At 65.8% G+C, this 14103-nt stretch overlaps 2 protein-coding genes across 2 annotated transcripts; one reads left to right on the forward strand and one right to left on the reverse strand.

Annotated features, from left to right (window-relative positions):
• Window positions 1–98: 98 nt before the first annotated feature.
• AMSG_08014 (HECT domain containing 3) lies at window positions 99–11810 on the forward strand (the record flags this gene model as incomplete). Its single annotated transcript, XM_013899806.1, has 6 exons — window positions 99–748; window positions 787–1648; window positions 1795–5355; window positions 5403–7616; window positions 7685–11573; window positions 11599–11810. The coding sequence occupies exons 1-6, from the start codon at window positions 129–131 to the stop codon at window positions 11808–11810; spliced, it is 11358 nt and encodes a 3785-aa protein (XP_013755260.1). The 5' UTR covers window positions 99–128.
• Window positions 11811–11831: 21 nt separating this feature from the next.
• AMSG_08015 (bacterial extracellular solute-binding protein, family 3) lies at window positions 11832–13416 on the reverse strand (the record flags this gene model as incomplete). Its single annotated transcript, XM_013899807.1, has 2 exons — window positions 11832–13017; window positions 13391–13416. 2 exons carry the CDS (start codon window positions 13414–13416, stop codon window positions 11832–11834), a joined length of 1212 nt encoding a protein of 403 aa, XP_013755261.1.
• Window positions 13417–14103: the final 687 nt, after the last annotated feature.

Below are 14103 nucleotides of genomic sequence, written 5' to 3' on the forward strand. Positions count from 1 at the left end.
TTCCCCCCCACACACACTCACACTCGCACCATCACACACACACACTCTCTCTCTGTCTCTCTCTGTACAGACTCTGCACACCGCAAACGCTTATCTCTCCCGAGTTTACCGCCAATCATGCACAGGCTATGTTTTCCTACGAAGAATCGCCAACCTATGATGATGAGTCGGTCCATGCGACGTGGGCTGCCCAGCGCGAGGCCGAGACCAAGTCTGCGCCCTCGCTGGACCACATCAAGGGCGAGCACAATCTTCGTGTATTGAGTGGAAGATGCGACAATGTCGACGAGCTCTACTCTTGGGTCCGCAGCACCGTCGCTGCGGCGTTTGCCCACTGCGCTGCCGACGACGTGAACAAGCTTGCCACAGGCATGGTCGCCCGTCGCTCGGCCGTTCTCGCCGCTGCCCAACACGCGCTCATCAACTACATCCGCCAGAACTGTCTCTGGGGCGCACACATCGAGCGGCCGGTCCTCTCATGCCCGCTTGGCGGCGAGCCGCTGCCGCTTGCCCTCGTCAGCGACGAGACCAACGCCATCACCGCCCTCGCTCTTGCTGTCGACGACACCGTCCGCCTTGACACCGTCGCCCGGACCCTCGCTTATCTCGACGCGGTTGTCGACACCAGCTTCGAGGTCTTCCGTCTTGACATCGGCCGCCCGACCTCGTCAAACGTTTACAAGTACGAGATCTCGTCGCGCGTTGTTGTAGCTACCTTTTCCATCATCGAGCGCTGGATCGCCCACGAGTCGCAGCCTGGCGTCTTTGAGCCGTCGCGGGTGGCAGCTTCTGCCCACCCTCGCTCCTTGCCCGCATTGTCCTCCACTTTGTCCGCCTCGCCCTCGACTCCCGTCACGTCTCGCTCCTTGCCCGTGTCGTCCTCGTCCTCCGCACCCCCCAGCTCGCCGCGCTCATTGACCCGGTCATTGCAAGCGCCTCCGACGACCTGGCCGCTCTTGTCAACGGCCTTTTCAACCCGCCGCACCGCGACGCCCCAATCCGCTTTCCCACAAAGGGCACTTCGGATCCGCTCCTCTGCTGGACCCACTGCTGGCTCAACGCCACCGTACCGGCCTGGTCGTTGCAGGACCCGGCAGTGGCAGAGCTCGAGGTCCCTTACTCGGCCGACCCGCTCCCGCTCGTCGCCCCCTTTCCCCAGCCCGGCGTCGACCCCTTGCCCACCTTTTCGCCGCCGACCAACCAGGCTCGATTCGGCGCCGCAACCGCGCCGCCCGTCCACGAGTTTGCCTCCCGGCCCTCGACCGCCTGCACCGCCGCCGGCTTCCTCTACACCCACTCGCATCAGGGCCTGAGCAAGATCGGCACCGGCCACCACGGTACAGAGCTCATGCGTCTCTACGCCTCCAACCTCCACTTTAAGCTCGCCGAGCGTGGCTCGCTCGTCGCTGCCGGCGACTGGCTCCTCTACCGCTCGCCATCCATCGCCCCGGCTCTGTTCTGGGTCATCAGCCCGCGCTCGCTCCGCGTCGTAGGCCGTGTCTTGCCGGACGGCTCGGGCTCGTTTGCTACCGCAAACCTCTCCGCCGTCCTCAGCCCTGACGCGCCCGACGCCCGCTCCCCAGTCGCCGCCTGTGGAAACGTTGTTGTTGTCCTCCACGCTGCGCACGATAACCCTGCCGCACTCGCAGTCACACGCCTCGACATGGCCTCCTCGCCTCCGCTGGCCCACATCGACACCCGGCTGCTCTCGGGCTCCCCGCCCGCGTCGGCGCTCTCTGCACCTCGGTCCGGGCCTGCTCTGCCGCCGTCCCGCACATGCTCCTCGTCGACGAGGCTCATCCCATTCAGACCCATGGCCTCCTCACTACCTGGCATGCCTCAGTGGTCGGCGACTCGCCCGATGCCGCCCTCGACGATCCACTCACGTTCCTAGTCCTCCGCAAGGTCGGCGAGCACTTTGTCGTCAAGTCCGTCACCCGCACACCTCCACCACGCTCCTGGGCTTCCGCCACCGATGCCCGACACGAGTGCAACTCGCCCGTCATCGTCGCTCCGGGCGACTACATCGGCGTCGTCATTCCCAAGGGCGATTCTATCCAGCACGACGACCTCTCCGCAGACGGCTCCATCGTTTACACCACCGCGGTCCCCAAAGACCTCGCCCTCGGCACCTGCATCCATCTCACCCTCCGACGCTCCATGTCCTTCTCTTTTGCAGCCTCTATTGTGCCGTCGCCCGACAAACCGCTGCCAGCCATCGACTCGCCGCTCGACGCCTCGGTTCTCGCCCTCTGCGGCCTCTACACCAACGGCGACGAGCTTGCCATCATGCTCCCACCCGCCGAGGCCTCGCCGCCGCCCAAGGGTACATCGCCGCACGTGTGTGTCGGTTATGTCTTTTCGCTCGCCACAGCCTCCGAGTCACGCCACTTTGTCCTCGGCTCGCCCGTCGAGTTCCCGGCTGTCGCCTACGACCCCGTCGATGACATCCTCTTCTCGTGCTTTCTCTGCAACGGTTCTGTCAACGCATGGGGCAACCAGGCACACCTGCTGCCACGCCACCTGGCACCGCCCCAGCCGGCCATCCCCTGCCTCGACTCCACCGCCGCCCTCGCTTCGTCGCTCATCCGTGCCATCGGCTGGCGCTCGCGTGTCCTCCGCCGAACACGCTCCCGCGACCGCTCAGGTCCCATTGTGCTCGCTTGCGCCCGCGAGCTCTCGCGCGATGCCATCAACGCCCTCCTCGACCTCGCGTCCACTGCTGCTGACCCCACAGATCTTGCTGCCGCGCTCGCCGCTCTCGCCGACAACATCTCGTTTGCCGCAGACGGCCATCTCATCGACTGGGCCGTTCTTCTCGGCCCAAACTTCGATGTCATCGCCGACGCTGCCCGTGCCCTCTTTTGCGCCCCGGGTGCCCCGGTCACTCGCGACATCCTCGCCGATGCACTGCCGCTCCTCTGTCACACGCCCGCCCTTGCCGCCGACCTCGTCTGCGACGCGCTCGCCGCCGACCCGGCCTCGCCAATCATCGATGCCTTTGCATCGCTCTCCCGCACCACTCTCCTCACAGGCCCGATCCTCGATATGTCTCGTCCGGCGCTCATGCGTGCCCTCCGCGCCCTCGTCGACGCTGCTGTGCTTCCCCACGCCCCGCCTGGTCCGGCCCGCCTCCTCGCCCAGCTCTCAGCCACACTGTATGCTCTTGGCGCCGACCATGTCGTCCACAACACCCTTGATGCCAACTCGCGGACTGCGTCGCAGGAGGCCGCCGACACTTCCCGCCTTGTTGACCTCCTCAACTGGATCCTGCCGGGCTACATCACCCCGCTCATGAGTGCCATCGCTGCCTTGTCGCCATCCGCCATCGATCTCTCGCCGACCTCGCTCGCCGCCACTCTCGCCTTTCCCGCCATCGCTTCTCTCACCGCCCTTCTCGAGCACGGGGAAGCCGAGCTCGCTGTCGCCTCTGCCGGCGACGCCCTTGCCTCGCTTGCCACCGCTCTCGGTGGGCTGCTTGACTCTGCCCGCGCCTCGCTCGCTGCCCAAGGCATACCGCTTGACATCGGCATCTTGCCCGATACACCCTGCCGCGCCCGCCGCCGCGTCATCGAGTCCAAGCATCCGTACCTCCGCGTCGAGTCTCGTATGGTCATCGACCAAGCGCCTGCTGAGCGCATGACCATCGAGTTTGATTCTGCCTCTGCCCTCGACTCGGGCGACGAGCTGCAGATCTTCACCCGCGATCACAAGACGAAGAATTTTGACGTACTTGTCTCCTCTTTTAATGCAGACATGTCGCCGCCGGTCCCGTTCGTTGTCCCGGGCGAGGAAATGTTGCTCGTCCTCAAGACCACTGCGCCACAGCCTGACTCTGACCCGCCGTCCAAGGCCTCTAATTATGGCTTTTGCCTCGTCATCACCCCGCACGATCCGGTCGCCAACGTCCACTCAGCCCGCGAGGCAAGCATCGTCCGCGCCATTGCCCATCTCCACACTCGGCTATTGGCCACTCTCTATGCGCCGCGCGACGCGAGCTCGGCATCGCTCCGCAATCTGGCCCCCGGTGCCATCTCTTGGGCCGATGCCGCGCTCCTGCACGGCGGCTACGTTACTGAAGCCGCCTCGGATGCCGCCGACGACCTTGCCGCCCCGCTGCGCGACTCGCAGCCCTGCTCTTCCGCCGCTGACGGCTACACCCAGTTTGTTTGGGCCATTGCTCGTGGCGAGCAAGTCACAGACTCCTCCTCGCATGCTGTCGCCGCCGCTGCCCGCTTCTGGGACGCTGCTCAGCTCGCGCTCGCCTCCGCCACCTCCAGCCTCCCACTTGACCGCTTCGACCCGCACGCCATCCTCCGCCGCGCCGTCCTCGCCGCCTTTCTCAAGCACACCGCCCTTGTGGCCGAGGCCTACGCCATCGGCGCTGTCGCCGAGCCGGGCCTTGCTCCAGAGCTTCGTATGCATGCTCCCAAGGTGCGCAAGCGCAAGGTCAAACTCTCGGTCTCAGTCCCCGCCCCGGTCACGCCCGACGCTGCTTCCCAGTTTTCGCCGCAGTTGGCCGCTGTCGTCCAGGCTGCAGCCGACGTGGTAGCCTGGGCGTTTTACGAGCGCCGCTCCCGCGGCGAGGCCGCCGACGCTGACACCGTCGTCGCTGGCCTCCTTGCCAAGGCCGCGCTCCTCCTCCGCTGCAATCCATCGGTCGGTGCCGACCGCATGGCAGGCGGGCTAGGCTCATCCGCCACCAGCTCCTCGTCTGCCATTGATGTCGCCACCCCGGCTCCGGCCTCGGCCCAGCTTGCGGGCTCGTCATCTGTCAAGGCCTTCCTCAAGCAGTGGAAGGCCGCCCGAGTCTCGTCGTCGCTCCTTGCCTCAACCATGGCCGCCGACGTCGTCCTCTTCCTCAAGGCCGACATCGACGTCCCCGACCTTTGCGCACGCCTCGAGCAGCGCTCGCGGTTTGCTCGCGCCCGCGCCGTTGCTCTTGCCGAGCTCGCCCGCTATCTGAACAATTCGGGCGAGGTCGACGACCTGGCCCTTGAGGCGCTCCACGCCTTTGCCCGCGCCCTGCACCGTGCTCCGCGCGCCCAGGGCCGTCTCGGCCCGCACATGCTCGACGGCATCCGCGGCTGCTCCGCCGACGCCCTGGCCTCCGTCTGTGACTACATGTGCACCCTCCTCACCGCCCTCGTGCCCGTCGTTGCCTCAACCTCGGCTGCCGCCCTTCCGGCCATGCTCTGCTGGGCCCTGCACTTTCACAAAGCCGATCGCCCGCTCATTCTCTCGTCAGGCATTCTGCCTGCGCTGTGGCACATGGCCTCGGTAGAGGGCGAGCCGGGTCTCCCGGCTGTCGTTGCCTCCTCGCTCTTTCACACCCTATCCGCCGTCGCGCTCGGCGTCAAGCCGCAGCACACGCCAGAAGCTGCACCGCTCTCCACTACCAGTGGGGCCTCGGCTGGCCTCGCCTCGTCGTCGTCGGCGGACCCGCGCCCGGCGTTTACCCCAAGACCGCCGTGCTTGTCACTGCCTCGGCCGCGTCTTCGTACGAGAAGGACCTCTTCAGCCTTGTTCTCTCCTCGCTCGTAGGCGCGTACCAAGACTGGCGGGCCGCCCTCAAGAGCTCGCCGGCTGGAATCCCCTTCTTCCTCGAGCCTACTCCCTACAACCTGGACGAGCTCACGAGCCGGGCTCCGCCCGACGTTGATGCCGACGCCGAGGCGACATGGATGGCCGTCCACGCCGTGCCGGCCTTTGCCGCCCCGCGTGCTGGCCGCAGCGACGCTGATGCCCTGCCCGAGGGCGGCCACGCTGGCTTTGACCATGACGCCACCGCCGCCCTCGTCGCAGACTCAGACCGAAGCCTCGTTTGCCAGGCCGCCCTCGTGGTCAAAGGCCGCACCGACGCCGAGCTCGCCCCGCTCATCGACCTCATCACAGATGTCATCCTCCCAACCCGCGGCGCTCTCGCCGCCGCCGGCACTCTCGACCTTGTCGCCTCGCACGATCCGCGGGTCAAGGCTGCAGCCTCGCTCTACGCCTCGACCTCGCCGGCACTCGCCGTCGACATCCTAGTCGCGTCAGCAGACATTGTCGCTCGCGAGCGCCAGTCATCTGGAACATCCAACTCGGCCGTCTCGGCCCTCGAGGCGTTCCTGAACATGACCTTGGTCGACGGCTCGCTGGCCGGTTCAGAGAGCTCCTCGCGCAGGCGCCGCGGAGCCAAGTCGCGAACGGCCGACGACAGCATCGTCTCGCCTCGCAGATTGATGTCAGATGCGCTCGTCACCATTGGCAACAGTGTCACCACTGGCGCACCGGTTTGCGTCCAACAGGTCCGTCTCCGAGCCACCATCAACACGCTTGCCGGTCTCGCCCGCGCACCCATTGCCGCCCACTTTCTCGCCCGCTCGCCTTGGCTCGAGCTTGTGCTGGCTCTCTTCTGTGACACTGATCTGTCGCCAGCCACTCGTGCTGCCGCTCTAGCCGTCCTCCGGGCCGTCCTCATCTCCACAAGCCCGGCCATGCTCGTCGACGATGTCCCGTCCGCATCGGCAGCTGTCGCACGTGCCGCCGTTGTCCTTGGCTCACCCGATGCGAGCCTCTCGCCGGTCGACCCGGAGCCACAGACGCACACCAGTCACGTCACTGTCTGTGAGCTGCTCTTGCGGACCGCCTCGACGCTGGCAAGCGGTCGTGACACCTCGTCGATCACCGCCGCTGGTCTGCTCGAGCCGCTCCTGGTTGTCCTCCGCGAATTTGCCGCCGCCAGCCCAGAGTGGTGCGAGCACATTGTGCGCCAGCTCCGCGAGTCGAGCTCGAACCCGCTCGTTATGCTCTATCTCCTCGCCCACGCCCCGCCGTCACTCGCTATTGGCGCTCGGGTCTTTGTTGCCCCGCCGCACGTCATCTCGGGCATCGTTGTCGCCTTTGGCTACAATCATGAGCTCCTCGTTTGGTCACCGGCGCCCAACGACGACCAGCCGAACGCCTGGTGGGTGCCCATCGATCTCGTGACCCCAGAGCCACCGCTCCGCAGCTGTTCACCCGGTTCGGCTGCCCTTGCCCTTGCACTGTGGAACGATCCCGAGGTGGTCCAGATCGTGACTGCCCTTGCCCTCGCGCCGCCGACCCCGGTGCTGGCTGACATGGAGCGCCGCCGCGCCGCCGTCGCCGCCGTCGCCAACCTGGTCAGCCTCGGTGCCGAGGCTCCCGACCTGGCGCTGCCGGCCCTGCAAACCCTCCTGCGCGTCGCCCTGATTCCGATGCCGCTCACCCGCGTCTACACCGCTGCTGAGCTTACCCAGGCTGCTACCGCCCAGCTCTGGGCTGCGCGTCACGCCGCCGTCAATGCACCGACGCTCCTTGGGCTCAAGATTGACGGCAGCCCGGCTCAGCTCACGGTCCGCGGCGTCGCATGCCCCACAGCAATGTTCCGCAACGGCCACTGCCTCACTCCGCCCACTCCCAGCGATCTGGAGCTCTTTCGGTCCGCGCTCACGTCGTGCTCTCTCGTCAGCTCGGTCGCACCAACCGTGCCAAGTCCAGGGCACAGTGCCATTGTCCTTGCGCCACAGGCTGACAACAAGGTCGCGTGGGCCTCGCTCGCAACTATGCTACAAGCCATGGCTCGCCGCCAGCCGTGCGCTATCGTCGTCCTTGTCTTTGCAAGCAGCAATCGCCCCCGCTCGCCGCCACCTCTCCTCCGCCCGACTCTGCTTTCCTGCAGCTTGGTATCCCGCTCGTAGTCGCTACCATCACCTCGCACGGGCCACAGGTCGTCGCCGCCACCCTCGAGCGTGTTCTCCGTCTCCACCAGGCGCCGCCCCTTTCGCTCCACACCCTGCCTCCCTCGGCCTCTGTCGACAAGGGCAAGGCCGAGGCTGGGGACGCCGAACCAGTCGAAGTCGCTCCCTTCCCGTCCGCCCCAGAGGCCAGGAATGGTCTCCTTGCGAGCGAGCTCGCATCGCTCGCGTTCTTTGACCCCAATCTTGCGTATGGCTCCAACCAGCAGTCAGCAGCTGTCCTGGGGGCGGGCCATGTGCCGGGGTCTGGTGTGTTGGACGCGATGTCGTCGGCCAGTAAGTCGGACCTGTTCGCCCTCGCCTCTGGGGCTGCTGATAATGTGCGAGCGCTGCCCACATCGAACACCTCGTCGTCCACGGCGCTGAACGCCAAGGAGCGGGCGGCACTGGTAGGTGCGCTCCCGCTGGCGCGGCTCCTGGGCGGCCTCACCTTTTGGTCCGCCCGGTCCGGAGTCGTCGCTGCACTTCGTGCACTCGGCACACTTGACCCCCAGGCAGTGGCGGAGACTCTTGTCCATGACGACCTCCTTCGCCTGCTGCAGATGGTGGCTGGTTCGTACAACGGGATCGGCTCTCCAGTCGACGCCCAGGAGCTGCAGGACGCGGCGGCCGCGGCGCTGCGGGTCTGGCTGGCTGGCGCCGCGCCGGAACCTCGCGCTGTGTTTGTCAAGAGCGTCTCCACGCTGGTGGTCGGCCACATGGGGCGGGCACAGGGTGCAGAAAAGGCAAAGTCCCTCCCGCCCACAAACATCAACCCGAACCGGCTGGCGTTTACGGTGCCCAAAGGCGGGCTTGGCGTGCGCCTCTCGTTCCCGCCCGGCCTCGCTGGCTCCTCGATAACCGTCCACAACCGCGACGGGAGCCAGACTACGGTCGCGTCCAGCGAGCCGGTCCTCATTCCCGCGTCTGCTGGCGACATGTACGTCAACATTCAACGTGCGTCTGCCGGGCTGCCTGTGGCTTGCCTCACGACGCTGCCGCTCTGCAACGAGCTCGCCACCCAGCCCACACTGGACATGGTGACCTGGGCGGTCGAGCTTGTCGGTGATGTTGTCGACGTCGACGCCACCTCCCGGATTGTCGCCGGCATGGCCGAGCTGGTGGTGGCTGGTGAGATGGCGCCTGCGCTGCGGCTGCGGATTCTGCGCGCGCTCAACTCGCTCCTGCGTGATGCAGATGTCGCAGGCTCGACTGCGGTGGCATCGTCGCTCCTCCGCTGGTTCCCGCACAAGAGCTGGCAAGCCCTCTTCAGCGCATTCATGGAGAGCGGAAAGGTGCGCGGCATCGACGGTGCAACGCAGATCCCAGACGTGCTGGGCATGGCCTCGCCGTTTGCGCGCGCGCTCTGCGAAGCCTTTGTCGCCCTCCGCAAGCTGCGGGCCAGAGTCAAAACCGGTGCACCTAACATGGACGTGCCCGACGTGACCGGGGCCGATGCCGCTGATGAGGCTCACACAGAGATGCTGGTCAGTGATGCGGCGAGGCCCAAGGCCGCTAGGAAGGTCCGCACCCACGACGTGAGCTCATTCAGCGTCTCGGCATTTGCGCCTACCACCACCATGGCCCGAGTCCAGGCCTCGTCTGCTAGGTTCTCGTCGCCGAGTCCAAGCCCGAGCCCGGTGCCCAGCCTCAGCCCGAGCGCTGGCGCCACGTCTGATGTTCTCGGCTGTGATCCAGAGCAGGCCGACTCGCCGAGCGCCACGCCCGAGTCGCCGGTTCTCGACTACTGGCTCGGTCTGTCCAAATCGGCCCCGCACGAGGGGCCTGTGATGTTTGACCAGCTTGTGCGGTGCGTGGCGCTGCTGGATGGGCTTGCGCGCGGGGACGAGCCTCCTGCTGAAGCGCTGGCTGCGGCGCGGGCGTCGTATGTCGAGGCAGCCAAGGATGACAAGCTCGACGTGGCGCTGCGAGTCGACGACACGCTCATGCAGATGGAGCCGGGACTAGTGGCCAAGCTGGCGAGTGGAGTGACCCGGCGTGCCAACGCGGGCTCGCTCCCGGGCTCGCGCTCGGTCTTTGTCAGCTCGTCGTCGACGACCGACGGTTACGCCATCGAGCTGGGCAAGGCGCTGGTGCTCCGGGCGGGGGCAAGTGGTGCGCGGCTCCGCATCGGCTCGATCACTATCGAGCCTGTGCGTGCGTCAGGCACTCCGGAGCTGCGGGAAGCGTTTCTGTACCTGGTCGACACCAGCGAGTGCGGCGATGACAGTCTGCCGGGTATCATTACTGAGCTGGAAAGTGCGGCGCAGCAAGGCATTTTGGGAGGGGCGATCCAGCGAATGGCCCCAGTCGTCTACGCTGAACGCTTCCAGGTCAACCAGAGCTCGCTGGTCGTCTCACTCCGGCGGCCGGTCACTGCCGACGTTGCGGTCGTCGTGGCGCGCACCGCGAGACTGGACAATACCTCGCTCGAGCTTGGAAGGACGCGAGTGGAGTCCGTGTGGATGGCCGGCCGGGCACTCAACGGGCATGGTACAGCGTCGTGTGCCGGGCTGGTGGGTGTGGGTGCGGCGGACGCAGCGGCTGCCATCAACGCGGTTGTCGCCAAGCACTACCCACACGCGACGTCAACCGAGTCGACGTCGGTCCTTGGCCCGACAACGACGGTGGTGGGCGAGCTCTGCGGACTCAACGTCGACCCGATCGAGGCGGTGGTCACTGCTGCCGAAGACGGGCTCGCGGTGGACTCGGACGCGGTGGTCTGGGTTCGGTTTGTCAATCTGGTCGCGCTCGCCGCCATGCAGCACTGCGACGTGGGCCGGGCCGGCGTCATTGCGCACGCGCTGGCGCGGATCAAGCCTCTTGTGCTGGCCGACGTGGCGAGTCGGCTGGTCGAGGCTGCGCTGCAGGTATCACAAAGCCAGACGGAGGCGCACGGGCGGCCGACGCTCACCTTTGACCGGATGAAGGCGGCAGCCGCGACGACGCTTGACGAGACCCTGTTTGGCCAGCTGGTGACGGCGCTCGTCGACTGTGGCCCAGAGCTGCTTGTGCGGCGCGAGCGAGCGTGGCGAGTCAAGTTTGTGGGCGAGGGCGCGTCAGACGCCGGTGGGCCGTACCGCGAGGTCTTTTCCGGTGCGTGCGCCGAGCTCATGTCCGCCAGCTCTGTAGTCTCACTCTTTGTGCCATGCGGCAACGCGGTGTCTGGTTTTGGCTCGAACCGCGAGGCGTTTGTGGTGGCGCCAGGCGCGGTAAGCGACGGAGAGACGCAGGCGCTGCGGGTCCTAGGCTGGCTCATGGGCCACGCGCTGCGGTCGGGCCTCACGCTTGACCTTCTCCTCACCTCTGTGTTCTGGAAGTATATGGTGGGCGAGGAGGTGGGGCGGGCAGACCTCGCGGCAATGGACCAGATGTGCTGCCAGTCGCTCGACGCTGTGCGCGAGATCGAGGCGCAGGGTGTGGGCCCGGAGACCTTTTCCGACGTCATCGACGACGTGTTCGAGGTCCATCTCTCGGACGGCACCGTCCGCGAGCTGGTGCCGGGTGGGGCAAGCATGCCGGTCACCTTTGAACGGCGGGCCGAGTGGGCCGACCTGGTCGAGGCTGCGCGGCTGCACGAGGGCGATGCCCAGCTCGCGGTCATCCGCGCAGGCCTCGGGAGTGTGGCCCCGCTCACGGCGCTGAGCCTTCTCGGAGCGGAGCAGCTCGAGCAGCGTGTGTGCGGCGTGCCGCACATCGACGTCGCCATCCTCAAGGCCTCGACGGTGTACTCGAGTCTGTCCGAGGCGGACGACGTCGTCCTCTGGCTCTGGCGTGCGCTAGAGAGCTTTGACGACGCCGAGCGCCGGCTATTCCTCAAGTTTGTTTGGGCCGGTCGCGGCTTCCGCCGCTGGTCCAGCGCCTCTCGACGCCGATGAAGGTCCAGCTCTTTATTCCGCGCGGGCATCGGGAGTGGTGACCGGTGGCGAGCACGACACCTTCCTCCCGGTCTCGCACACCTGCTGGTTCCAGCTCGACCTCCCTGCCTACTCGAGCTACGAGGTCCTCCGCGAGCGGCTCGAGTTTGCCATCCGGCACTGCGCCTCGATCGACACCGACTTTACCGTGTAGCGACGCTGACAGGCAAAAGCTTCAGCAGCAAAACTTGAGAACCCGCAAGCCGAGATACGAGAGAATGGCCACGGCCATGGCGCCGGCCATGATGACGTACGAGCCGGCCAGGGCGTTAAAGTCAAGCCGCTCCACAGTCAGCCGCTCCACAAGGCCCGAGTCAAGGTACGCCTTGCCAAAGTACTTGTTGTTGAGCTGGACAACCACGCCGGCGTCGAGTGCGTCGAGGATGGCGAGGTTGAGCGCGGCAGCGAGGCCTCGGACGCCGCGCGAGACGGCAAGCGCAAAGCGCTCCGAGGTCTGCAGATTGCCGAGGAGGCGAGCGTATCGCGCGCGGGCGTCATTGTTGATGAGGTACTCGAGGACAGCGGCGTCGTAGACCAAGGCCTTGGCGAGGCCATCGGTGAGCGCCTGTAGCGCCTCGTCGACGGTGGCGTAGATGAGGAGGCGTGAGGCGCGGACTCGCTCGAGAACAAAGGTTTCGGCGGTGGTATCGATGACAGTGGCGACGGCAATGTTGTGGAGGACTGAGAGCGTGGTCCCGGTCTGCGAGTCGAGCTGCTCGGCAGCAATAGTGGCGGTGAGCGAGGCTGTGTACGCGGCGACGAGGGCGACGGCGAACCAGGTGAAGCCGATCGAGTACAATCGTGCAGGCATGCCGATGAGGTCGTGCTCCTTGGTCTCGCTCACAATGGACCAAGCAAACCAGGTGCCCTCATTAACGCCCCGGATGAGCGAGAGTGGGAAGGCCTCGGGCTGGTACGTATGCTCCAGCGCCCAGAAGCAGACACCCGAGATGCCGATGATGACCACAACCGAGATCCAGAGACTCGGGGTAAAGGGCTGGAAGACAAGGCCAAAGTCGGGCACCGTCTCGCGGGCAGGGAGCATGATCTCAACACCCGAGTGAAAGTACGGATGGGTAAAGTCGCGGCTCTCAGCCCTCTGTCCGGTGATGGTGATGCCGCCGAGGCCGATGACAGCCTCCGAGTCCGACGCCGTCCGATTGAGCATCTCGCGCCATGAGCAGAGCTGACGGTCAAAGGTCACGTTCTGGACCGCCTGGTGCGAGACCATAGCGTCGACAAGATACTCCCACAGCTCTACATCGTATCCGTAGATGCCTTCCGCCACAGACGTCTCGCCGCCAGGGACGTCGACGAGGACAAACGGCGGCGTTGGCGCAAAGCAGACGGCCACCGTCTTGCTACCTGTGGCCGTAGGAAGCCTTGCTGCTGCTACCAGGGCAACGGCAAGTAGTATGAGGAGGTAGCTCGGGGGCATGGGGGCGCGGTGGCGCGGTGGCGTGGGGTGGAGTGGTGGCGTGGAGGCCTGGAGGCGGGCGGAGTTTGTCGGCGGCGAGGTTTTGCTCGCACTCGATTTTGGCGAGAAAAAGGCCGGGCAGGGTGATAAACTGGGCTGGGGCACAGGGGAGCGATTACGCCGGAAGAGGTCGAGGGAGAGGGCGATGGATGAGAGGGCGAGGTGAAGGGGTTGCAGAGGGAGTGGGGAGGGTTGGATTTGTCGGAGACGGGGGACGGGGGGAGGGGGGGGGAGGGGGACGTCGGAAATGGTGGCACTGATCGCGGGCCGGGGCAACACACATGATTGGAGGCAAAAGGCAGACATGGCGATAATGACGGAGCAACTGCGGTATGTAACGTGTTCTGCAAGAATGTGGAGAGGTGGGAGGTGGAACGATGGGGCTCAAGAGGCAGGATAAAGCCGACACGAAGGATTGGGGGAAGTTGGTGTGTGTGAGAATCAGTTTAATGATGTAGACTAGAGGGTCCACAACCAACCGAACGTCGGACGAAGCCCCCGACCGTAGGAAGGGACTGTCCGGGCCCGTCTGGCGCCAACTTACTCGTGAGCCTCGTCATACGCATGAAGCGCTTGGACTTGGGGCCTGGCCTTGGGTAGGGGTCAGGACGTGGATCGGACCGGCGTGAGCCGGGCCGATTAGAACAATTATGCCGCCCTGCACGGGTGCAGGGGTTAGTTATCCAGCCTTACGGCAGGGGGTCTCCGACCCGATAAGGTTGCATCGGATCTTGGGTGCAGGAGGAGGTCTTGTCCAGAAAGAGGGGGGAATGGGGGAAGGGGGCGAAAAAGGGGGTAAAATGGCGTGTTGGGGGGTAAAGAGATGGGCGTTGGAGATGGCGTTGAAGATGGCGTTGACAATGGACGAGACACAGCAGCGCTGTTGAGAGCTCCTGTGTTCCAGATCACGTGCTGGAGAGTTATTGCATGGAGTTAAGCAGAGAAGCACCTACAGGAACTGCAGGGTGCC

The sequence above is a fragment of the Thecamonas trahens genome (assembly GCF_000142905.1).
Source record: "Thecamonas trahens ATCC 50062 unplaced genomic scaffold supercont1.41, whole genome shotgun sequence".
Lineage (NCBI taxonomy): Eukaryota > Apusomonadida > Apusomonadidae > Thecamonas > Thecamonas trahens.